The 27,069-nt window shown below is 42.9% G+C and overlaps 1 protein-coding gene across 3 annotated transcripts in view; it reads right to left on the bottom strand.

Annotated features, from left to right (window-relative positions):
• The window catches only part of usp15 (ubiquitin specific peptidase 15), a 131,576-nt gene that overhangs the window by 41,508 nt on the left and 62,999 nt on the right, over nt 1–27,069 (bottom strand). For 2 of the 3 annotated variants that reach the window (XM_086009419.1, XM_086009421.1), the window contains 2 exons: nt 15,130–15,274; nt 1,728–1,901 (listed from right to left, as the gene is read on the bottom strand). In XM_086009419.1, the coding sequence (XP_085865545.1) occupies nt 1,728–1,901; nt 15,130–15,274 (319 nt within the window). Of the gene's footprint in view, nt 1–1,727; nt 1,902–15,129; nt 15,275–25,724; nt 25,812–27,069 lie in introns of all 3 variants that reach the window. The other variant, XM_086009422.1, reaches the window with a different exon arrangement.

The following is a 27,069-nucleotide window of genomic DNA, read 5'->3' as shown; positions in this document are numbered from 1 at the left end:
GATGACACAGCCTTGCTTGACCCCGGTTCGTATGTGAATTGGGTCTGTGGTGGAACCGTTGGTCAGGATCACTGCTTGCATGTCGTCGTGAAGTAGGCGGAGGATAGTGACAAACTTTTGAAGGCAGCCGAATTTGAGGACACTCCATAATCCCTCACGGTTGACAGTGTCGAAGGCCTTTGTGAGATCAAAGGCGGCCATGTACAGCGGTTGGTGCTGTTCCCTGCATTTCTCTTGTAATTGACGTGCGGTGAAGATCATGTCCATTGTGCCCCTTAGTGGGCATTGCGACTCTGGGGGGAGCTCTTCGGCCACTGGGAGAAGGCGATTGAGGAGGATTCTTGCGACGACTTTCGGATACAAAGATAATTGTTGTTCAATCTGCTCGTATGTTTTGAGGTACTCGGATCAGGTGAAATGTATACAGAAATCTGTGTCCAGGAAAAGAGACATTCTAGCCGCCACACTGACCTGGCCACCATTGTTGGGCAGAAATACAGGAGCTGATGGTTGTCCAGAGAGGCAAACAGTCCATCTTTGGAAGAACTCCAACTCTTGAAAATGCCTTGTGAATAACGCAGGAGACATGGTCTAATCATTCCACATGTACAGGTGTATTTTCTGAACCCAAGGCAAACTCGTGTTTGAGCACTTTATACCACCGTGGGCATAAAATTATAAATGGATTGTTGCATTTTGCACAGTGCCCGAAGCCTTTGGTCGATATTGGAGGCACTGGTTTGACTTGATGTAGTAACGCATGTTCTGTTCCGATGGGTGTACCGTATGACCACAGCCCAGCTCGGGCACACACTATACAGGAAACTTTGTGCTATCCGGCACCGACGGGACCGAGCTGTTGCCGTCCCATCAAAAGTGCCGGACAAACCAGTGCTAATGTTGAAACATACGGAGATTTTGAGCTCCGTATCTGGCAACAAACCCTGTTGCTGCAACAGCTTCTAAACAGTCGGCCGTACCTTGCAAGCGTCTCTGTAGCTTAGCAACAGCTTCAGCGAGACCTTGCAGAGCCTGACTGGTGAAAAAAAAGCAACGAAAAGAAAAAAAATCGAACAAAACGGCTCCTGATTTTTGCCAGTGGCTTGAGCATTCCGGACAGTTAACCTCCAGATAAACCAAAGTTTCCTGTATTGTGTGTAAAAAGACAATTTCGGCCGTAGTCCTGTGTACTCGTAGTTCCAAAGTGAGGAGCTGCAGTGCTATGGCACAGGTCCTGGGGCTTGATAGGATACAGAAATTGGAAACATCATTGCTTATCTGCAGCATCTCAATGACTCTGATGTGCCTTGTTAGTGTGTGGTTTCTGCAGAACCTATCAAGTGGACTATACTCGCATGGCATGTAAAGGATACGGTAAGGAAGAGGTTTGTAAGAAATTATGAGGCCAGATCAATTTTTTTTAAATTATAGTTTTAATGTGTCCATTTGTCTGTTAAATTAACAATTATGACACATGAAATTAAGCTTTTCTCCGCTACTGTGACACACCATTATTGCAAGGATAAACAGGAAAGCTCCAAACAGAAACATACTTTCGTTGGGACCCTATGTAGGCTGTGCCTACTCACTTGGCTTCTTTAATTAGCCCTTGTAAAACACATTGCATCAAACTTTCCATTCAGTGTGAAACTCCATTATATTAAAGAGCTAACTTCAGATGACTATAATCAAGTCTTTATTGTATTTATAATGTTTTTAATACATACCTTAAATGCCCTTGGTGTAACGTAGCTGTATTTTCCTGACCACATCTGCTTGATGAGATCTGCGTAAGCGTTAGCTATTTCTCCTTTCATTCCCAGTAGGTTGTCATGATTTAACTCATCCACGTACTCATCAGACAGGAAGTATTGTGTCAGTGGGGGGGTATTACTTAGACACTAAAAGAAAAAGCAAAAGGTAAACTTATATAAAGTAACAAATAAGCTAATCACATCAGGTTTACCAATTAGTTATTCTGAATTTCTACAAAAAGAGTTAAAAAAATTAATTCCTGGGATGTGGCTGTCGCTGGCAAGGCCAGCATTTATTGCCCATCCTTAATTGCCAGTGAGTCACCTTCTTGAACTGCTGCAGTCCATGTGGTGAAGGTACTCCCACAGGGCTGTTAGGGAGGGAGTTGCAGGATTTTGACCCAGCGATGATGAAGAAACGGCGATATATTTCCAAGTCAGGGTGGTGTGTGACTTGGAGAGGAACTTGGAGGTGGTGGTGTTCCCATGCGCCTGCTGCCCTTGTCCTTCTAGGCGGAAGAGGTCGCAGGTTTGGGAGGTGCTGTTGAAGAAGGCTTGGCGAGTTGCTGCAGTGCATCTTGTAGATGGTACACACTGCAGCCACGGTGCACCGGTGGTGGAGGGAGTGAATGTTTAAGGCGGTGGATGGGGTGCCAATCAAGATAGACCATTGCTAACTGCAAGTTAGCCACAGCTGTCCCAACAGTATTGTGGAATACATGGCAGGAAAGTGCTTATACCAGTCACTTTAAGGAGTTGGACGAATAATAAGAGTGAAAATAGCAGCGCACCCAGTGTTTAAGTAATTGTGCTGAGGTGCAACATGAAGACCTATGCACAGGCAGAAAAGAATACTCTGAATGGATGAGAGAATGAATTTGAGCTGGCTCTAGTTTTAGTCGCTAATGGGGCAGCATGTAGATAAGGAAGAGGAGGGGCCCATGGACAGATCCTTGGTGGAATCCCGTGGAGATAATGGTGCCAGGGCAGGAAGAAAAGCCATTACTGGGGATGCTCTGGCTGTGATCGGATATAAAAGCAACAGCATTGCACAACAGCAGCACGCTAGGCAGTTCCCCCCCCCCCCGCCCGTCCCCAGACAACCTGCTCCACTACCGTGCAGCGCGCTCTCTCAGCTTGCAGCTGGAAACTGGTGTAACAAAGCCAATAAAGGCAGATGAGAGTCACGATTTTCAGTCGAGAGTTTAATTCAAAATTTACAAATATTGACGACTCTGGGCTGCCTTTTCTTAATTGTAATTCTGGGTCTCCAAAGCAGGAGCAAATGGCAACACGAACAAGCCAACAGATGCAACGTGCACAGTGGAAATGAAAAGCACAACCAATAATTCTAGTCAGTGTGAAATGGTTGCCATATCAACCAGATTAAAGAGAAGCTAAATCATTGGAGGTGAAGTTGCTTATTGCATTTATTTGTTCTCTCCATTTAATTACTGTAAATATAGCTCTGATGCTTCTTGACAAACCAGATGGTCTAAGTAACTGAACATACAGTAAACACTTGAAGAAAGATTTAACTCAATGAAGGGTGAGGAAAGCAAAAACCTCATCACTTGTGATAAGTTCCCCTTTAATAGCGCCTTCTGATGGCACAACAGACAGAGACATTTGGACTCAACAACCAATGTATTAGATTTCCGTCAAACTGCTAAGGTCGCCCACGCGATCTGTAATAAAATATGGCTTTGCAGGAAGAGAATATTCTCTAGACACTTATTTAACATGGATAGAAAAATCCAGCGGGCAACCTTAGCTAACAACCCACGAGTGAAGAAGTCAGAAATAAAATCTGAAATTGTTGGGCAATATTACAGCTCAGTCAGCATCTGTAAAGAGAAAGGACGGGTTAAGCTTTCAGATGTAGTTCCTTTGTGAGAACTGTAAACCCGAAAGATAGGTAAGCCATTTATAGGAAGGGAAAAGAACAGGTAAATGCAGAGTTAGCCATGATCATGCCTCTTAAAGAGAGAGCTAAATGTTCTGCAATTTATTTATGTATTTTTTTTTAAAAAGCTGGTAAGAGGTGAAAACTATCAGGTGATTGAAGTCTTCTCGGTGAGGTAATTACTTAGACATTTTAAAAAATGGAGGTCGAAGGCAAGCTGGAGGAACAGGCAAGAAAATAGAGGAGCTTGCAAAGGCCTGAAGTTGCAAAAATCAATGTTCAGACCAGAGGGCTGCAGAATGCTCAGGAGAAAGATGAGAGATTATCCCTGAAGCTTGGGTGAGCTTGATGGAACAGCGCAAGGGCAAAGATGGAAAGCTCAGAGTTAGAATGAAAACAGATCACTTGATGAGCCGTGGCAAGGTTGGGATCACACTTGAGGACAGAGCAAAACAGTCATCCAATAGGCAATTGGCCTCCCAATGTGGGAGATCACACCGTGAGCATGTAGTATACTAGATTAAAGGAAGTACATGTAAATTGCTGTCTCGTGTGGAATGAGTATTTGGGACCTTAGTGTAAGAGATAAATGAGTATCTTTTGTGTCTGTTATTATTGCATGGGAAGAGGTCAGAAGAGCAGCCAGGTGGAATAATGAGCATGGATATTGCAGAGAAAATTTGCTTTGGAAAGCAGAGAGGGGAGAAGACGGGAAGATGTCATTGAGGGTAGCATCATAATCATATTGTAGGTGGCAAAAATGACTGAAGATGGTAGGTGCAGTGACTAGCATGATTGAAGGTGTGGCTAAGGGAGATCTTGTTACTGTTTTGAGAAAAGAGAGGGTGAAGGGGTTGAGAGCAAAGGCAAAAGAAATGAGACAGATACAGTCAAGCACCATGTCGACTACAGTCAAAAAAAACCTTGGCTGAGAGAAAAAAAAAACAATTTCAGATGCTCTGGTGCAGGGGAGTCATCTGAGCAGAACTGTATCTCAGCCTCCTCCTAGCGGTTTGGTACAACTGAGTGGCTTGCTAGGCCACTTCAGAGGCAGTTAAGAATCAATCACATCAGTGTGGGACTGGAATCACATAGACTAGGCCAGTAAGGACAGCAGGTTTCCATTCCCATCCCAGTTTGAAAACTTTAAACGGTAAACATAAACAGAAAAACATGAGCATAAACAAAAATGGTAAAGTGTGCACCAATGTTCCCTGTAAGCTGCGCTTTATAAGAACATAAGGAATAGGAGCTGGAGTATTGGCCCTTCGAGCCTGCTCTGCCATTCAATAAGATCATGGCTGATCTTCTACCTCACCTCCACCTTCCCACACTATCCCCATATCCCTTAATCCCCAAAAATTTATCGACCTCTGTCTTGAATATACACAACGACTGAGCATCCACTGCTATCTGGGCTCTCTGAGAATTCCAAAGATTCACCACCCTCGGAGTGAAGAAATATCTCATCTCAGTCCTAAATGGCCGTCCCCTTATTCCAAGACTGTGACCCCGTGATCTAGATTCTCCAGCCAGGGGAAACATTTTCTCAAGGCCTGTCAAGGCCCTTAAGAATTTTATATCTTTCAATTAAAATCACCTCTCATTCTTCTAAACTCTAGGGAATATAGGCCTAGTCTACACAATCTCTCCTCATAGGGCAATCCCCTCATCCCAAGAACCAATCTAGTGAACCTTCGCTGCACTCCCTCTAAGGTAAGTACAGGAAACTTTGTTATATCCGGCACCGACGGGACTGAGCTGTTGCCGATCTATCAAAACTGCCGGACATACAAAGTTAATGTTGAAGCATACGGAGGTTTTCATCTCCGTATCTGACAACAAACACTGTTGCTTAGCAACAGCTTGTAAACAGTCGGCCCGTACCTTGGCAGCGTCTCTGTAGCTTAGCAACAGCTTCAGAGAGACTTTCCAGAGCCCGAATGTTGAAAACAAAGCCACGAGAAGAAAAAAAACCTAACAAAACGGCTTCTGATTTCTGCCGGTAGATCGAGGTTTCCGGACATACAACCTCCAGATAAACCAAAGTTTCCTGTATGTCTTTCCTTAGGTAAGACCAGAACTGTGCACAGTACTCCAGGTGTGGCCTCACCAATGCCCTGTATAATTGTAGTCAGGCATCTTTACTCTTATACTCTAATCCCTTTATAACAAAAGCTAACATGCCATTTGCTTTCCTAATTGCATGCTGTACCTGCATGTTAACTTTCTGTGATTCATGTACAAGGACACCCAGGCCCCTTTGAATGCAAATATTTCCCAGTCTCTCACCATTCAAAAAATATTCTGCTCTTTTGTTTTTCCTACCAAAGTGGATAACTTCCCACTTCCCCACATTGTATTCCATTTGCCATGTTCTTGCCCACTCAGTCAACCTGTGTATATCTCTCTGCAGCCTCTTTGTGTCCTCCTCACAGCTTACTTTCCCACCTAGCTTTGTATCATTAGCAAACTTGGATACATTACACTCAGTCCCTTAATCTAAGTCCTTAATATAGATTGTAAATAACTGAGGCCCAAGCACTGATCCTTGCGGTACCCCACTAGTTACAGCCTGCCAACCCAAAAAAGTTCAGTTTATTCCTACTCTGTTTTCTGTCCATTAACCAATCCTCAATCCATGCTAATATATTAAACAGAAAACGCTGGAAAAACTCATTTAAAAAAATTTAAAAACTAATATATTACCCCTAATCCCATGAGTCCTAACTTTGTGCAATAACCTCTTGTGTGGCACCTTATCGAATGCATTTTTGAAAATCCAAATCCACTACATTCAGTGTTTCCCCCTTATCCATCCTACTAGTTACATCTTCAAAAAAATTCTAACAGATTTGTCAAACATGATTTCCCTTTCATAAAACCATGTTGGCTCTGCCTAATCATATTACAATTTTCTAAGTACCCTGTTACCATGTCCCTAATAATAGATTCTAGCATTTTGCCTACTACTGATGTCAGGCTAACTGGCCTGTAGTTGCACATTTTTTCTCTTCCTCCTTTCTTAAATAGCAGGGTTATGTTTTTGCTACCTTCCAACCCTTGGGGACTGTTCTAGAATCTAAGGAATTCTGGAAGATTAATACGAGTGCATCCACCATCTCTGCAGCTACCTCTTTTAAAACCCGAGAGTGCAGGTTGTCAAGTCCAGGGGATTTGTCGTCACTTAGCCCATTAATTTCTCCAGTACTATGTCTTTACTTATATTGATTTCTTTAAGTTCCTCATTCTCTCTAGACCCTTGGTTCCCCATTATTTCTGGAATGTTTTTTGTGTCTTCTACCGTGACGACAGATACAAAGTACTTGTTTAATGTCTCTGCCATTTCCTTATTAACATAGAAACACAGAAGATAGGAGCAGGAGTAGGCCATTCGGCCCTTCGAGCCTGCTCCGCCATTCAATGAGATCATGGCTGATCATCCAAATTCAGTACCCTGTCCCTGCTTTCTCTCCATATCCCTTGATCCCTTTAGCCGTAAGAAATATACAGTATCCAACTCCTTTTTGAATATATTTAATGAACTGGCCTCCACCGCCCTCTGTGGCAGAGAATTCCACAGGTTCACCACTCTCTGGGTGAAGAAATTCCTCCTCATCTCAGTCCTAAATGGCTTACCCCTTATCCTTAGACTATGACCCCTGGTTCTGGACTCCCCCGCCATCGGGAACATCCTTCCTGCATCTAGTCTGTCCAGGCCTGACAGAATTTTATAGGTTTCGATGAGATCCCCTCTCAATCTTCTAAACTCCAGTGAGTATAAGCCCAATCGACACAATCTCTCCTCATACGTCATTCCTGCCATCCCAGGTATCAGCCTGGTGAATCTTCGCTGCACTCCTTCCATGGCAAGAACGTCCTTCCTCAGGTAAGGCAACCAAAACTGCACACAATACTCAAGGTGCGGTCTCACCAAGGCCCTGTACAACTGTAGCAAGACATCCTTGTTCCTGTACTCGAACCCTCTTGCTACGAAGGCCAACATACCATTTGCCTTCTTAACCGCCTGCTGCACCTGCATGCTTACCTTCAGCGACTGGTGCACAAGAACACCCAGGTCTCTCTGCACTTCCCCTTCTCTGCACAAGAACACCCAGGTCTCTTTGCACTTCCCCTTCTCATTGCCCATTATAATTTCTCCTGTCTCTGCCTCTAATGGGCCCACATTTACTTTCACTAATCTCTTTCTATTTACATACCTATAGAAATGTTTACAATATGTTTATATGTCTCTTGCTAATTTACTCTCATTCTTTTTTCATATCAATTTCTTGGTCCTCCTTTGCTGAATTCTGAAAATCCTCCCAATCCTCAGGCTTACTACTCTTTTTGGCAACATTATAAGCCTCTTCCTTTGATCTAATACTATCTTTAACATCTCGTTAGCCACGGTTGGACCACTTTCCCTGTGGGATTTTTGTGCCTTAAAGGAATGTGTATTTGTTGTAAATTGTGTGTTAATTCTTTAAATGCGAGCTACTGCTTGTTCACCATCATATCTTTTAATGTAGTTTCCCAATCTACTTTAGCCAACTCACCCCTCAGTAGTTTGCTTTGTTTAGATTTAAGACCCTAGTTTCGGACTTTAACCAAATCATTTTCAAACTCAATATAAAATTCTATCATATTTTGGTCACTCTTCCCTAAAGGCCCCTTTACAGCAAGGTTATTAATTAACCCTTTCTCATTGCACAATATTGGATCTAAAATAGCCTGTTCCCTAGTCGGTTCCTCAACATACTGATCTAGAAAATTATCTTGCATACATTCCATGAACTCGGCCTCCACACTATTACTGCAAATTCAATTTGCCCAGTCTATATGTAGATTAAAGTCCCCTATGATTACTGTATTACCTTTGTTACATGTGCCTCTAATTTCCTGATTTATACTCTGCCCAACTACTATTTGGGGGCCTATAAACAACTCCCACCAATGTTTTCTGCCCCTTGCTGTTTCTTAGCTCCACCCAAACTGATTCTACTTCTTGATTTTCGGAGCCAAGATCCTTTCTCTCTACTGTCTTTATCCCCTCCATTATCATCAGGGCTACCCCTCCTCCTTTTCCATTTTGCCTATCTCTTCTAAAAGTTAAGTATCCTGGAATATTTAGTTCTCAACCTTGGCCACTTTGCAACCACGTCTCCATTATGGCTATTAGATCAAATCTATTAATTTCTACCTGTGCTATTAATTCATCTATTTTGTTGTGAATGCTTCGCGCATTCAGATACAGTGCCTTTAGCTTTGACTTTTTTCTATTTTTCCCTGATGTCACTGTAGTCACTGATGCCTTTTTACCTTTGTTACTCTCTCTGTCCCTTCCTGACCCACTCTGCTTATTTTTACCCAAAACTCTGCTCTGCTCTAGAGCCTTGACATTTCTCTCGCTGCTTTTAAATTTACTCTTTCCTGAATCCTCCCACCCCCCTTCATTAGTTTAAAGCCCAGTCTACTGCCCTAGTTATTCGATTCGCCAGGACACTGGTTCCAGCCTGGTTTAAGTGGAGCCCGTCCCAACGGAACAGCTCCCTCTTTCCCCAGTACTGGTGCCAGTGGCCCATGAAGTGAAACCCCTGCCTCCCACACCACTCTTCCAGCCAAGCATTTAACCTTCTAATCTGCTTATCCCTGTATGCCAATTGGCGCGTGGCTCAGGTAACAATCCAGAGATTACCACCTACTCCTCAAACTCTCAGTAGAACCTTACTCCTAGGTTCTGATTCTTTTAATGCGTGGTCCCTTTGTAAATACCGCGCATGCGCGGTATTTACAATGTAAAAGCTGATGAGCGGCCTGCGCGGGACCTTTCTGATTACTGCGCGGCCGCGCGCCGCACCTTAGCGGTAACATTGGTGTGCAGAGTATTGCTGCTCCAAAGCACAATGCAGGGGACCTCAGCGATCTGGGTGAAATGATCATACTCCCCCAGACGGTACTTCTTGGGTACATTATGAAGGGGAGGTACAAATGAGGGTAGGTGATTTCCCGCAAGGTGGGGGGAGGGTATGGTGGATGAGTAATGTAGCCAAGTCATTCAGGGCTGCATATGCACATTTTCCAGAGGAGGAAAAGAATCCCCATTTAGAAACGTAAAAGGAGTAGGCCATTCGGCCCTTCAAGCCTGCTCCACCATTCAATATCATGGCTGATCCTCTATCTCAATACCAAGGTCTTGCTCTCTCCCCATACCTCTTGATGCCTTTTGTGTCTAGAAATCTATCTATCTCCTTCTTAAATATATTCAGTGACTTGGCCCCCACAACCCTCTGGGATAGAGAATTCCACAGGTTCACCACCCTCTGAGTGAAGAAATTTCTCATCGCAGTCCTAAATGTCCTACCCCGTATCCTCAGACTGTGACCCCTCGTTCTAGACCCCCCAGCCAGGGGAAACATCCTCCCTGTCCAGTCTGTCTAGCCCTGTCAGAATTTTACACGTTTCAATGAGATTCCCCTCTCATTCTTCTAAACTCTGGTGAATACAGGCCTAGTCGACCCAATCTCTTCTCGTACAACAGTCCTGCCATCCCAGGAATCAGTCTGGTGAACCTTCGCTGCACTCCCTCTATGGCAAGTATATCCTTTCTTAGGTAAGGAGACCAAAACTGCACACAGTACTCCAGGTGTGGTCTCACCAAAGCCCTGTGCAACTGTAGTAAGACATGCTTGCTCCTGTACTCAAATCCTCTTGCTTTCCTAACTGCTTGCTGCACCTGCATGTTTGCTTTCAGTGACTGGTGTACAAGGACACCCAGGTCCCTTTGTACATCAGCATTTCCCAATCTATCACCATTTAAATAATATTCTACCTTTCTGTTTTTCCTACCGAAGTGGATAACTTCACATTTATCCACGTTATATTGCATCTGCCATGTATCTGCCCACTCACTCAACTTGTCTAAATCGCCTTGAAGCCTCTTTGTATCCTCCTCACAACTCACAATCCCACTTAGTTTCCTGTCATCAGCAAACTTGGAAATATTACATTTGGTTCCCTCATCGAAATCATTGATATATATTGTGAATAGCTGGGGCCCAAGCACTGATCCCTGCGGCTCCCCACTAGTCACCGCCTGCCACCCCGAAAAAGACCCATTTATTCCTACTCTCTGTTTCCTGTCTGTTAACCAATTTTCAATCCATGCCAGTATATTACCCCCAATCCCATGTGCTTTAATATTCACACTAACCTCTTATGTGGGACTTTATCAAAGGCCTTCTGAAAATCCAAATACACCACATCCACTGGTTCTCCCTTATCTATTCTACCAGTTACATCCTCAAAAAACTCCAGGTTTGTCAAACACGATTTCCCTTTCATAAATCCATGTTGACTTTGTCTAATTCCGTTGATATTTTCTAAGTGTCCTGTTATCACATCCTTTACAATAGGCTAACCGGTCTGTAGTTCCCGGTTTTCTCTCCCCTCCTTTTTTAAATAGTGAGGTTACATTTGCCACCCTCCAATCTGCAGGAACTGTTCCATAATCTATGGAATTTTGGAAGATGACAACCAATTTAAAGGGGCGTGGCAGCGTTCAAACAGGGAATTGCATGGAGCACAAGAAAATGTTACTGGAATGCAAAAACGTTATCTTTTAAAAACAAAGGTGACAAATTGGACTACGGCTACAGCAAGTGTAAATTTAAAATATGGGGATATCAATGATTACAAGGAACCTGTAAAATGATGTCTAACTCCAATACACTGGAGGACAAAGAGCTAATGTACTCAGACACATCAAATTGACCAAGCGCCCTTGAACTTTATTAGTTTCTCAAAAACATTCCTAAAATGGATGTGTTTTTATCGGATTGAAAAAGGTTACATGAAACATGAACACAACAAATTAAGGTCTTTAAGCAAAAAAAAAGCACTGGTTCATAGAAACATAGAAGATAGGAGCAGGAATAGGCCATTCAGCCCCTCAAGCCTGCTCCGCCATTCAATGCGATCATGGCTGATCATCCAAATTCAGTACCCTGTCCCTGCCTTCTCCCCATATCCCTTGATCCCTTTAGCCTTAAGAAATATATCCAACTCCTTCTTGAATATATTTAATGAATTGGCCTCTACTGCCTTGTGTGGTAGAGAATTCCACAGGTTCACCACTCGCTGGGTGAAGAAATTCCTCCTCATCTCTGTCCTAAATGGCTTACCCCTTATCCTTAGACTGTGACCCCTGGTTCTGGACTCCCCGGCCATCGGGAACATCCTTCCTGCATCTAGTCTGTCTAGTCCTGTTAGAATTTAGTTAGTTCACTGCAGCATCTTCTGTGTTGCTGCCTCTCTTCATAAGTGATCAGCTACACAACATAAGAATTAGGAGCAGGAGTTGGCCATACAGCCCCCCACGCCTGTTCCGCCATTCAATAAGACCATGGACGATCTTCCACCGTAACTCCACTTTCCTGTCCTATCCCCATATCCCTTGTTGCCCAAAAATCTATTGATCTAAGCCTTGAATATACTGATCAACTGAGCATCCACAGTCCTCTGGGGTAGAGAATTCCAAAGATTCACAACCCTCTGAGTGAAGAAATTTCTCCTCATCTCAGTCCTAAATGGCCGACCCCTTATCCGGAGACCATGACCCCTAGTTCTAGACTATCCAGCCAGGAGCAACAGGCTCTCACCATCTAAGTCCATAAAGAATTACAAGTTCATCGCATACCATCTGAAGACAAGCTGTGACTTTCAACATAGAATAAGCTACAGTTAAAGCAAATTATCCAAATTGCATTTTGAACACAATCATTGGCAAAACTGTAAGAACTCATTTTAAACCAGCTAAAAGTCACGAGCGAAATGTGTAGCAGTTAGAAAAGAGGACACTGTATTCCTTCAAGTATTACTGTACCAAATGACTTTCAGAAGGCTTTCGATAAGGTCCCGCATAAGAGATTAGCGTGCAAAATTAAGGCACATGGGATTGGGGGCAAGGTATTGACTTGGATAGAGAACTGGTTGGCGGACAGAAAGCAAAGAGTTGGAATAAACGGGTCGTTTTCCGAGTGGCAGGCAGTGACTAGTGGGGTACCGCAAGGATCGGTCCTAGGACCCCAGCTGTTCGTAATATATATTAATGATCTGGACGAGGGAATTGGATGTAATATCTCCAAATTTGCAGACGACACAAAGCTGGGTGGAAGGGTATGCTGTGAGGAGGAGGTCATGAAACTCCAGTACGATTTGGACAGGTTAGGTGATTGGGCAGAAACATGGCAAATGCACTATAATGTGGATAAATGTGAGGTTATCCACTTTGGTGGCAAAAACAGGAAGGCAGATTATTATTTGAATGGCAATAGATTGGGAGAAGGGGAAGTGCAGAGAGACCTGGGTGTTCTTGTGCACCAGTCGCTGAAGGTAAGCATGCAGGTGCAGCAGGCGGTTAAGAAGGCAAATGGAATGTTGGCCTTCGTAGCAAGAGGGTTCGAGTACAGGAACAAGGATGTCTTGCTACAGTTGTACAGGGCCTTGGTGAGACCGCACCTTGAGTATTGTGTGCAGTTTTGGTCGCCTTATCTGAGGAAGGACGTTCTTGCCATGGAAGGAGTGCAGCGAAGATTCACCAGGCTGATACCTGGGATGGCAGGAATGACGTATGAGGAGAGATTGTGTCGATTGGGCTTATACTCACTGGAGTTTAGAAGATTGAGAGGGGATCTCATCGAAACCTATAAAATTCTGTCAGGCCTGGACAGACTAGATGCAGGAAGGATGTTCCCGATGGTCGGGGAGTCCAGAACCAGGGGTCATAGTCTAAGGATAAGGGGTAGGCCATTTAGGACTGAAATGAGGAGGAATTTCTTCACCCAGAGAGTGGTGAACCTGTGGAATTCTCTGCCACAGAGGGCGGTGGAGGCCAGTTCATTAAATATATTCAAAAAGGAGTTGGATACTGTATATTTCTTAAGGCTAATGGGATCAAGGGATATGGGGAGAAGGCAGGGACAGGGTACTGAATTTGGATGATCAGCCATGATCTCGTTGAATGGCGGAGCAGGCTCGAAGGGCCGAATGGCCTACTCCTGCTCCTATCTTCTATGTTTCTATGTTTCCCAAATTTGAAGGAAGGAAGCACCACTATGTGACAGGATCAGTAAAATTCCTTGAATATTGACAAAGTGCCTACGGGATGACTTTGCTTGCCTTGGCAGTCATCCAAAAAAAAAATCCCTTTTAAATTAAGTGCTAAACTAGTTCCACTGCTTCAGCAAGTTATACTTAAAATGATTACTTCTGCTGATTTCATTTTCTGCAATCCCATAAGGGGTCCTATAACATTTTCACAACAGTACAGCGAGGGAAATCCGAACATGAACATATTTGATATTACATTAGAAAACTGCCAGCAGGAAGATATTTCAGTACGGACAGGGCTAGGAGAAGGAATATACTCTTCCAGGGATACAGTTTGCACTCCTTTACGCTAGTAACATCAGCGCTATCCGGGCGGAATCGGCTGAACAAGCACAAAAGATCGGGAAATTTTAAACGTAAGTGAGTTACACCCCATACCATTCATGCTAGAGTTTTTGGGATCTATTTACGCCAGTTCAAGATCAGTTCAGCCAAATCAGGCCCCGCCCCCGGGTAGTCATTTCCGCCGATATCGCTGGTTCGGGAAGGCTCTTCAAATTGCGCTCATTTTCTTAGGCCCACCGACACATGTAAGCATGTATTTAAAGTTTTTACATAGCAAAAGATATTTACTTTACTAAAAAACCGACTTGTGTACACCAATGAAAGTAGTAAATGGTTCAGTATAGTTTTTTTTTTAAAGTCATTTTCAATTATTTTAAATCAGGCTACACTCAGGTGGAGCACTGAACACTTAATAAAAATGCTTATTTTGTGATAATTCTGTTTTCAGATGTATTAATAAAAGTGGACCAGGTTACCACTCCTAAATACATCAATATTTTTTAATGGAAAGAAAAAAAAAATGACATTCTACAGTATTACGCTGCCCAATTGCCCTGGTTCATGCAAGATTTTACCTTTTGCGATTATACAGATAATTTTTAAAATCGGAAACTTGAACCGTAACCAATGTTCCCTTTAATTTTTTTTTGGTGCGCGGCCCCTTCAAAATACCGCACATGTGCGCGGTTTTTCCTATTTAAAAGCCGGTGAGCCGGCTGTTCGGGAGCTGCAGCGCGCTGCGCAGCTTAAAGGGGACATTGACCGTAAGCTAATCAGCGCAATTTCAAGCACATTTTTGCGATTGCACCCAGAACGGAAACTCTAACCCCCTCCCGCCAGTTTAATGAAAATGTTCCACGGATAGGAATATTTTCTGTCGTCCTTTTGCTCACACACACCAACCAACTTGCACAAGAGATTACTGGTGTTCAGACGAAGGACACGGAAGCCCTTAATTTCAGTATTAAATATTTACAACATTGAGTGATTAGGGTTCTCTCGTTAATGACCTACCTGAACTGCTGAATTCATAAAACACGTGTTACCCAAATTACTGAGGCCACAGAGGCCAGTCTGTTCACTGTGTCTTCCTGGTTCTAGATAATCGTAGCTGTTATAGCCAGAATAGGGGGGGATACAGTAGTTTGAGTTTTTCACACTGAAAGAAAGAAAATGGAGTATTTAGTTTAAATTTTTTTTAAATGTCATTGTTCTTAGGACAACATATATATATATACTTTTTCTTTTATTTAGAAGGAAATAGCAGGGCTTACATCTGGAGTATTTGCAACTATATAGATTAAAATGTTAACACTTAAAATAATTCAGGACAGCAAACACAGTTGCCAGCATCACTGTCACATTGCATAAATCTGTAGCGCTACCAGACCTCCCACAGAAGTACTGGGATCTCTACCATTCATCTACAGGAGCTCTTTCACAGCTCACTTTGTTTTCCACTTCTCCGTCTAATTTTAAACAGTCTGACTTTATACACCAGCAACATAGAATCATTTCATTTCTTCCTTTTTACAGCATGAAACCATCATGGAGGCAAGGCTAACGGGAATCTAGGGGGAAAGGAAAGAGTGCTTCACAGTTACAGGTGAGGGTGCGGACATTCCAAAGGCCTCCATGACATCACTGGCTCAATACATTAGTGGTTCTATTTATAGCGCGCTCTGCTAAGACAGCACAATCTAGGTTTCACATGCAGCGAGGAGCCTGTGGTGGAATGGGGGAACTGACTAATGCATCCTGGCAAGCAAGCTGTGCAGAAATGCTACGACTCGGGTCAATTCGGGAAAAAAAAAAGGACTGTCCTTACTTCAGCCATGCCGAAAAAAGTTGTAGTTTGAGAAAAAAGCCTGCAATGGTCTGAAGTCAGAGTTAATTCCTCCTAATGAGTAAGCATTACAATCTCAAGGGCTTCAAAGCACATGAGCCGGGATTCCAGGGCATTTGCATTGCGACAGAAGTTGTAAAAGCTATGAATATATAAACAAAAGCACTGCAATTTTAAAATTAATTTTTAAGCATTTGATAAATAATGCACCCAAGGACTGAATCAATTAGGTCTCTCAAGGTGACTTACAAAGAGCACCGATGAGAAAGGCAACACGCTCCTGTTTAATAAAGCATGATAACTGTAAGGAAGCAGTTTAAAATCTGTATTCTTCTCTTAAGGCTGGGTTCCAAAATGAAGCAAGTGAAATAATTTTTTTAATTCATGCTGGATTTACGTTAATAAATTCAGATTTCTTGCCAAATAAACAATTTAATCCACTCCAAGTCCTGCTCCCCCCCCCCCCCCCCAGTCCCCAAACAGAAAAAGGGACAAACGATTCTAGTTATATTACTTACCCTTTGAGATGCGCTTAAAGTTTTGTTAATTTAGCAGACGCGCCATTTCTTGTGCACAAGATCGACTTTTATTCATGAAAGTGCACTTTGCAAGTACTCTCACTGCATCAGCAGGGCAACCCTTTCCAAAATTAGATTGGGGTTTGTGTGGGGGGTGGGGGGGGGGTGAAGAGGGGGGACAAATGAAGAAATTACTAAGCACGTCCTTAAATGCCTTTCTCTAGGATATACTAAAGATTCCTGAAGTCAACCATACTTGACATTCAGTCCGACCTTGTGTAATCTCAGCGCAGAAGTGAAGAGAGATATCGGATGGTGCATTATGGTAAAAACCGTTTACATACCCCCTTAAGCCACTCACCCTAAAGCAGAAGAGTAGATGACATTTTATGTTCGATGTTAGATCACTTAAAAAAGACAAAATTCACGTATGTGTTACCTCACAGTCTGCAGAATGTAATTGAGCCAAAGATTAAGTTGGTAATCAAAGCTTAAGGTATTTAAACTGTTGTTTACTGCTCAAACAGACTGCAAGATGGGGGAACAATGCTGTTCCTCCCACCTCACTATAATGGCAAATAGACATTACATTAATAAAGGGCAAATGTTTGTGTCCTTTCTTTTTTATATTACCTTCCAGCAACCACTATGAGGGGTCCAGGAGCTGGTTCCTGCCCACTGGCTGGCAAAGGGAGGCACTGTATGGGGACCACTGGCTGCGCAGTTACAGGTGCTATTTGCACAGAAAGACAGGCTGGAAAGAGGATGACTTCGAGATAAACTTTCACTGGGATCCACGGCTCTTCTGTAAAGGGGATACCAGATCCCTGTGCCTATATACTGGTCGGAAGGTGGGGGTGGGGTGGGGGGTTGTAGAACCCTACCGCACTCTCTCAAACGAGATAATCATCAAATGGTTGGGGTTTGCAGCAGCTATTGACCGGCACTTTGTGAAAATCCTGGGTACGAAGGTGAGGCTGAAGGTTGGCACCTTAAACTAACAACTTTGGCCCTACAAATACAAACCGAGAAACTTCCAATGCTGTTCCAATGTGGCAATACGCATTCTATAATGTTACTTAGCCAGGGCAAGGACGATGCAGCCATCTGCTCCACAAGTGGAAGACGAGGGACGACCCGAAGTGCGACTGTGGCCATGAGTCCCAGACCATGGAATGCATCCCATCAACCAGCCCACTGAGATCTCTTGTGGGAGGCACCTCATTTCTCCACTCAGCATCTCAGGCGGCCATCGAATGGATAGTCAAACTAGACATCCCATTATAAGCTTTTCCCGTCATACGAAACAACAACTTAAACCAGTGGCCTGGGCACGCTGCTTGGATAATTTATGGCAATGTTACCATCTTGGATACCTCCTGTCCTAGGAATAAGAGCATAAGAAACAGGAGGAGTACGGCCCCTCAAGCCTGCTCCGCCATTCAATAAGAGCATTGCTGATCTTCCACCTCAACTGCACTTTCCCGCCCTATCCCCATATCCCTTGATTCCCTTATGAATCAAGGAATAATGAAGTGTACGCCAATCTTTTTGGAGACTATAAAATACCTGGACTAGAAACCTGGGTGAACCTTTACCATTGCCACTACAGTTAGTAGCTTGTCTACGTCAGCTGAGAACACTGCTACACGGTGGAATCCTCCACAAATACTTTTTCCATCAAACAATACAGTCCCCACCACTTAAACCGCCCACATTTGAAATCGGTCAAACAGCGCAAACCATTTGCCATGACCATTATTGTCACCTCTTACAGCACGTTAATGGTGCTGGCTATTTCGGACACTGTGCAGTCCACACCTCGATTTGCACTGGGGGGACACTGTCTATACTTTGTAGCGTTTAAAACCCCATTATGAGGCAGGCTAGGGATAGTTCAATTATATTCCCGAAATCATTCGTTGTGTGCAACAGAACAGTGCACACAGAAACACATTAACGGGGCAGGAGAGGGAACACGCGGAGGCACAGCACACGGGAGAAATCCCAGGTACGAGCATGCAAATACACTTGTTAACCGTAAGCCCTTAGTACCACACTTGTAAATGAGGAATATCAATAATACAGCGTACAACAGAGCAATGTGCCCCCTAATTTTTTTTTGGGTGTGCGGACCCTTTAAGGAGCTGCATGGCTCATGAGCGAAATGTAACATTTGAAAAGCCGGTCCTGGGCTGCGCGAGATCAACAGAGTGCTGCGAGGCCACGCAGCTTAGAGGGAACATTGTAACAGGGTATATACCACAATTTACAGGATACAGAAGCAGTAATCTTGAGACTGGAGGCAAAAACTTGATCTGTTTTCTTAAATATACAAGTTTTCAATTAAAAAGCTTCCATGGGTAAATGTTCTAATAGGTTGCCTCTATACAAACCTTGCAAAGGATTTTCCATTGGCAGAAAGAGGCTGAGCATCAACACTGAGAGGGGCAACTGTCTATTTGAATGCTAGATTTTTCTGAAAATCTCAATATACAAGGCCAAAATAATTTGACATGAGGAGATATTAGGGCAGGTGACCAAAGATTTGGTCAAAGAGGTAGCATCTTAAAGGAGGATAGTGAGGCGGAGAGGTTTAGGGTGGGAATTCCAGAGCTTAGGGCCTAGCCAGCTGAAGGCACGGCCAACAATAGCGGAGCGATTAAAGTCCGGTTTGTACAAGGGGCCAGAATTGGAGGTGCGCAGAGATCTCGGAGGGTTGTAGGGCTGGAGGAGGTTACAGGAGGTAGGGAGGGGAGGCCATGGAGGGATTTGAAAGCATGGATGAGAAATTTAAAATTGAGGCTTTGCCAGACCAGGAGCCAATGTAGGTCAGCGAGCACAAGGGTGATGCGTGAACGGAACTTGGTGCGAGTTAGGATACAGGCAGCAGAGCTTTGGATGAGCTCAAGTTGATGGAGGATGGAAAATGGGAGGCTGACCGGGAAAGCGTTGGAATAGTCAAGTCTAGAGGTAACAAAGGCATGGATGAGGGTTTCAGCAGCAGATGAGCTGAGGCGGGGTTGGAGACGGGCGATGTTACGGAGGGGGAAGTAGACATCAAGTTCTCTCGTAGTTCAGTAAAAAATTTCACTTAAAATTTAAATTCACAACAAGCATGACAAAATGTTCACGCACAAGGAAGTGTTTTTAATTCACTGAACCTGCAATGGCTGTTGCCCTGAAAAAACACATACAATGACTGGTACTCAAATTTTTTAAAGCAGTTTTAAAATTACAGTAATTCAAAGTTTTAATAAGCTTGTTAAAGTTGCTAGTTTTGTCCTTTTTGGCTTAAGTGAAAAAGTGGATATAAAAGTGCTTAATATCTTAAAGCCACACAATGGTCTTTGAATAAACTGAAACCACCATAGCTTTTCATTTTCAATTCCCTTCAGACAACTGATGCTTTATTGATCCAATTTAGATAGATTACAACTACACAAATTATTAGAATTATTGCAGTTCATAAAATTTGCAAAATCCTCCATTCCAATTGAATATCCACGATTCATAATACTTTTAAGATAGTCACTCCCAATAGATTTTGATTTTTTTTAAAAAAAAAAAAGCTTGTCCCTGCAGCTTTGAATATTTTCTCCTCTAGGTCCTCTGATGGCCTGCGGTGTTTATTCATTGGGTAGACAAGCCACAGAAGTCCATGAAGGTCCCAGATTTGATGTCTGGTCCATGCTTGGTTAGCTGATCTTAACCGCAGCCGTCCTGAACTAGCCAGCAACCCATGCTGGAAGTATGCCTATTACAACACAGAATCAAAAACCAAGCGACGCTTACTGTCCACTCACGTATGAAGAACGGCCACTTGGATAAGGAACTAGATGTAGGACGAGAACAGTATTGGGCTCGGCTGTGATAACTCCGCGATCTCGTTTTACTCTAACATAAGAAATCGAGCATTGCCACTTCCTCGAGGGGTAGGGCTTTAACATGTAGAACCAACATTGTGATTGGCGATCAGGACTACATCATTTACCTCACTCCATCTTTCCACCACCACGTACGGGCCTGCAACATGTAATGCTTCACTGGCAGCACCAACTATCATTCCTCACGACACGAGCAACTTGTGTAAGGCACCACTGTGTGCAAATCGCTTGCAGAAGCATGCCCCGGCAAGGGATATGAATCAAATGGAGATCAGCCAGGATCTCATTGAATGGCGGAACAAGCTTGAAGGGCTGAATAGCCTATTCCCATTGCTATGTTCCTATGAAACTGCGTTAAGTTTTGATTTCAACATAGAACATAGAAAGGAAGAGTTTGTAGGACAACATATTTACAACTCAGAAGGTTCAAGAGTGGAACGTTCAGAGGAGCACTGACTATCGGAATGTCAAAATAGAGTGTGGATGGTTGTTAGAAGTCTACCTACTGTAGAAACGTCCTACCCGGAGCCTGGTGGAAGTCTCATCACCTGTAACTTGATGACTCAACAAGAGACTGTTATTTTTGTGCCATAGGGAAGCTAGGAACTCCAATTACAGAGCTGCAGCTGCAAATGTTCATGTAGTTCAAGAGTATTGTGTGTGTACAGCTCCAGTTGACCAGAGTGTTTAAAAGCCATATTGGTCCTAGGCTGAGAGCTAGTATGTTGGGTAAAATGGCCCAGAAATTAGGCTCGGGGGCTTGCCGCGCGTGCAAGCCCCCGATGAGCACTTACCCGGCGCGCCTGCCGTTCGGCTCCCGGGACGCTTGCAATTCCTGTTTTCAGTTGATTACTCCCGGGCAGCGTCTGACGTCACGCCGCCCAGGAGTGCAGCCAGCGCGAAGCCTCGAGCGTGGAGTCTAAGTTAGACACGCCCCTTGAGGTCTCCTTAACACAGGCCATGCCCCCAATTTTTAAACACAAGCTGCAAAGCAATTCTACATGCAGAGCAGCACTTTAAAGACATTTTTTGTATTTTTATTAATCTTTAGGTAACTTTTATAAAGTTTTAAATACTTTTAAATTATTTTGAAGAGTGTAAAGTAGTTTTAAACAGAATTAAAGCGTAGTTATTTTGATGAGCCGGCTGGGATCACGTGGGCACTGGGCAACCAATGGGAGGTTGCAAAAGTTCATTCATGAGTTTGATAGTAAGAACTGTCACACTCATGAAAACTCAGGGTGCCCAAAACAGCACTTAAACTACAAACAAAAGTTTTTTTTAAAATCCCACTAAATAAATGAACTATGAATAACTGTAAAAAAACTATTTTGAACAATTAATCAAATTTAAAAAAAAAAAAAAAAATTTAACAAATAGGGTCTAAAAATACTTACCTTACTGTAAATTCTTTAAAAATAATAAACCTGTGGAAAAAAATTTCTAAATTGTATTTATAAACCACTTACCTGTAAAACTAAGTATTTACGTCTGGTATTTTCAAGCGTAAAAACCGGAGGCCTTTACGCACGGGCAACTCTTTACAAAAAAAGGAAATTCAGCGCGCACACGCTGCCTGATACGTCGCACGCGTTCCACCTCTTAACCCCTTGGGTCAGAGGAGAGGAAATGCCGGTTTTCAGCGCATGCGCTGTGCATGCTGAAAACCGGCAATTCCTCCGGGCCCACGCGTGAGTACACCGTCCGTACTCACGCGTTGGGACCGGAATTACTGGCCCAATAAGTTTGTCCAAAATGTGCAATACTTCTAAGTAACTGTTTCTTTTCATAAACTTCTCCCTTTTACCGTGATTTTCCATAATAATGGAAAGTAAGCATCAATAGCAGATTTTCTTTGCTCTCATAAAATAAAACAGGTTTGCCAAATTTCAAAGAATGTTCGCTACTAGTTTTGCTTGCTTTAATTTACCCCAGTGTTTGCCCTTTTTCTACTGGCACTCAAACATTACTTGGCAACCCCTGATATACCCACAACACACATGCAGTAAGGATTTGGCCAACTGAGAACTGATTACAACAGCATACTTAACTGATTATGAAGCCTCCTACCTGCACATTAACCTAAACCTCTTATCAGAATATCCTGTCTACAGGATCATGCATTTTGCAAACAGGATATTCTTATAATAGAGCTCAAGTGTACATCTTCCAAATTTAGTGTGTGTGAATAATCAAAAAGCACTTTAATTAAATGAATCACAAATACAAAATAATTTTGCTATATTAACTAATTTGTTCCAGACCTGTTTAATTTTGTAAATCAGCTGTAGTTTTCTCAAGACTGTTGGAACATAAAATTGACAGTGGAAAACAATATTCTGGTAGTGTGCTCTGTCATGGCTTGCATTTACAACTTCACTTAAATGTTATTTTTGACTATACTTGTTAAAGAAAAATCCAGCAGCATTCTACAATTGCAATTTGAACAGTGTATTACTCTACTGTGATATTTTGTTCAATTCAATCACCCTAATGCCCTTATCCTGGTACTCTCTAAACTTATGGAAGCCAAGGTTAATGTACAAATTATCCATTACCTTGAAAGTTCTGGCCAAATTCATGATCAGCAGGATGGTTTTTGGCATGGCTTTCCACTGGTGATCGTGCTGCCTATGTTACATCTCAGCAACTCTGCCCTTGATCAATTCGGTGAAGTGTGTCATGGTCTTTGACGCCTCCAAGGGGTCTGACGTGGTGCACGTCTAAACAATCTACCAGCATATGGCCTCCCATCAAACGAATGTTCATGATTGACTAACTTCCTCTCAAATTGTGCTGTGTTATGGCTGATGCCTCAGATTCTTTTTACATCGAGGGCTCTGTCCTCTCTTGCACTCAGCTCTCATCTTACATCAATGACCTGCTGCATATATCCAACCCCATCTATTTTTGCTGATGATTTCACTCTACATTCATTAACTTCCTTCAGCTTGCACATCATAGCTGAATGACAACATCTTGATTTCCTTCAAGCTATTAAATGGGGACAATGGGAATGTTATTTTGTTTCTCGAAGACCAGATTTCTTCGTGCCTCTTTGATGGCTCCACTCTTCATCTATTGATCATCTCCTCTGATTCAAGTGGAATTGCCACATTTCCTATATCGCTAAGGCGGTCAAGAAACTTGCGTCTTCTTTCATAACAAACATTTCATAGAATCAAAGAATAGTACAGCACAGGAGGAACTGGACATTTGGAGTGTAAATACAGCCATCATAAGCCTATCAGGATTCAACTAGATTACAAAGATAAGCTAACAGTAGCCAGTAAAGAATAAGTCTGTGCATTTGATGTAGCCTACATGGATTTTAGCAAGGTTTTTGACAAGGTCCCACATGGCAGACTGGTCAGAAAAGTAAAAGCCCATGGGATCCAAGAGAAAGTAGCAAGTTGGATCCAAAATTGGCTCAGTGGCAGGAAGCAAAGGGTAATGGTCGATGGGCGTTTTTGTGACTGGAAGGCGGTTTCCAGTGGGGTCTCTTGCTTTTTGTGGTATATATCAATGACTTAGACTTCAAAGTTGGGGGCATATTTAAGAAGTTTGCAGGTGATACAAAAATTGGCCATGGTTGATAGTGAGGAAGAAAGCTGAAGACTACAGGAAGATATCAATGAGCTGGTCAGGTGGGCAGAAAAAAGTGGCAAATGGAATTCAATCCGGAGAAGTGTGAGGTAATGCATTTGGGGAAGGCCAACAAGGAATGAACAATAAATGGTAGGACACAGAGTAGTGTAGAAGAATAGAGGGACCTTGGAGTGCATGTCCACAGATCTCTGAAGGTAACAGGACAGGTAGATAAGGTGGTCAAGAAAGCATACGGGATACTTTCCTTTTTTAGCCGAGGCATAGAATATAAGAGCAGGGAGGTTATGCTTGAACTGTATAAAACACTAGTTAGGCCACAGTTAGGGTACTGCGTACAGTTCTGGTCACCACATTACAGGAAAGATGTAATTGCACTAGCGAGGGTACAGAGGAGATTTACAAGGATGTTGCCAGGGCTGGGGAATTTTAGCTATGAGGAAAGATTGGATAGGCTGGGGTTGTTTTCTTTGGAACAGAGGAGGCGGAGGGGAGATTTAATTGAGGTGTATAAAATTATGAGGGGCCTAGATAGAGTGGATAGGAAGCACCTATTTCCCTTAGCAGCGACGTCAATAACCAGGGGGCATAGATTTAAAGTAATTGGTAGAAGGATTAGAGGGGAGTTGAGAACTTTTTTCACCCAGAGGGTGGCGGGGGTCTGGAGCTCACTGCCTGAAAGGTGGTAGAGGCAGAAACCCTCATCACATTTAAAAAGTACTTGGATATGCACTTGAAGTGCCGTAACCTACAGGGCTACGGACCAAGAGCTGGAAAGTGGGATTAGGCTGGATAGCTCTTTTTCGGCTGGCACAGACACGATGGGCCGAATGGCCTCCTTCTGTTCCGTAAACTTCTATGACTCTATGGTTAAGGTAGACTCATTACTAGACTAACTTATCTCTTCAGATTATTTTATTTCCCCCTCCACCAAAATGTTTATGCTTCTTCTCTTCCCCAACTCGGCAACCTGGACACACATCAATATTTAAATGCCATTGATAAGTTACATTTGAAACCTGTTTAGTTCCAGGGATAGCCAAAGTCCTTAAATACAACTGCCTAATAGGCAGAGATAGAAGCCCGATAGTACACTCCAAAGGAAAGTACAGTGACTCCCTACACAAAGTACAGTGACTCCCTATACAAATTCTAACACAAAGGAGCTCAAGAGCAATATTGGCTTCTTAATGGAGCATTTCACCATCAATGAAATTCGAGAGGAAGTAAGTATTCATTTACACACACAACACTGGGAAGTTCAAGTAATTGCAGCTCCAGATTTTTTGAACAACGGTGTGGCAGCTACAAAATTCCTCCATCTCCAATCGTGAACTGATTGCAATATGGAGAACTTTCCAAGCCATGATATACTGTATATATTTTTTATATATAAAAACGTTGCACCAGCACATTTTTCAAAAAGTGTGATAACCTACCAATCGTAAGCCATTCCAAAAAATGTATGTCCTGCCACATTTCAACAGTACATTCATTAATGGCACTCTGTTTCCACGTCTGGACAATTTAACATTCTTGCATTTGGATTTCTATACTCCTGACCACTTAAAATTGCAACAATCCCTTTTCACAAAATTTCTTTTATTACAGCACTCAAAATATTAAAATACAAGAGCATCAACTACCCTACTGTTGGGCCAATGGTCGTCGCTTCCTTCACAAACCAAAAACGGATTCAAAGACGGTGCATGCAGAGACATTTGCAGACAATTCTGAAGAGGTGCTACTTACTTTCTGTTGTTGAAGCTGCTATAATTATTGGACAGAGATGAAGGGGAAACCTTTGGCAATGTTGAAAAATTTGATGCACTCTGAGACCTTGAAAAATAATGAAATTATAAAATTTGATAATAAAGTGTGGGGGGGGAGGAAACAGGGGAAGGAAAGAGAATCCAATTTTTACAAAGATGCTCATGGCCTGGTTGGCAAATGGATTTGGTGTATTAAAAGCATTGCGTAATATAATCGACAGCATGTTGGGTAACGCCCTTGAATAATACTTGGTCGAGTAGCTGATAAATCTAGGGGATAGTTACTTTGCTGCGATACTTTCTTGAATTTAGTTAAATCAGAGCGCAATGAATCCTACTGTTCCGGGGCTGCGTACGCCAAACAAAAAATCCATCCAGTAGAATGGATCGCTAAATTAGCTGCTGTTGGAAAAGCCTGGCTATTAAGTAGAAGTAAAATCATTAGGAAGTTGTTCGCTTTCACTAGTGCAGTTTAATGGAGTGCTACTACCATTAGTGTATACAGTGGAAAGCATTACCACTCTTTAAATTAAAAAAGCCGCTCAGCCCACTGTGTCTTCTTCCAGCTCACTTTGTACAATTGATTAGACGAAAGTGGAAGGTTAGTATAATTTCTGGCCCCAGTACATGGTGTCACACAGTACACGAGCTTTTTTAAGTGTCAGTTGTCGCTCAGTGGGTAGCACACTCGCCTCTGAATCAGAAGGTTGTGGGTTCAAGTCCCCCTCCAGGGACTTGAGCACACAAAGCTAGGCTGACACTCCAGTGCAGTGCTGAGGGAGCGCTGCACTGTCGGAGGTGCCGTCTTTCGGATGAGACGTTAAACCGAGGCCCCGTCTACTCTCTCAGTTGGACGTAAAAGATCCCATGGCACTATTTTGAATGGAAAAACCGCACTTGCGCTGAAATTTGAATGGGCCGCGCACCCAAAAAAAGGGAACATTTGCTGATAAGACCATTCTTGAACATATGCCCTTCCTGCTCAATTTCAAAGCAATTGAACTGTTTTCTCACTTGTATTAAAGATTTAAAAAACTTAGGTTTGTAATTTACGGTTTATCCCTACATTGCTTCTCTAATTGATCGGCTTTGCTGTGTAATTTTTTCTTTCTCCTTGCTTTTTGGTAGAACGTACAGCACAAGTCGACATTCGACTGGAGCTATCTACTCTAATCACATACCCCTGCGCTCTCCTTATATCCTCCCTTTGCAAATATCTATTCACTTTCATTTTTGAACAGTATTGCTTGTGGTAATGCACTCCCTGTTCTAATAACCCACTGCGTGAAAACATTTCTAACTTCCCCCTTGCTTCTTCTAGTGAC

Source organism: Somniosus microcephalus, chromosome 16, assembly GCF_052327205.1.
Source record: "Somniosus microcephalus isolate GS21.2 chromosome 16, FLI_Smic_1.0, whole genome shotgun sequence".
NCBI lineage: Eukaryota > Metazoa > Chordata > Chondrichthyes > Squaliformes > Somniosidae > Somniosus > Somniosus microcephalus.
The sequence above is the reverse complement of the archived record's forward strand: the minus strand, read 5'-3'. Positions and strand labels throughout refer to the sequence as shown.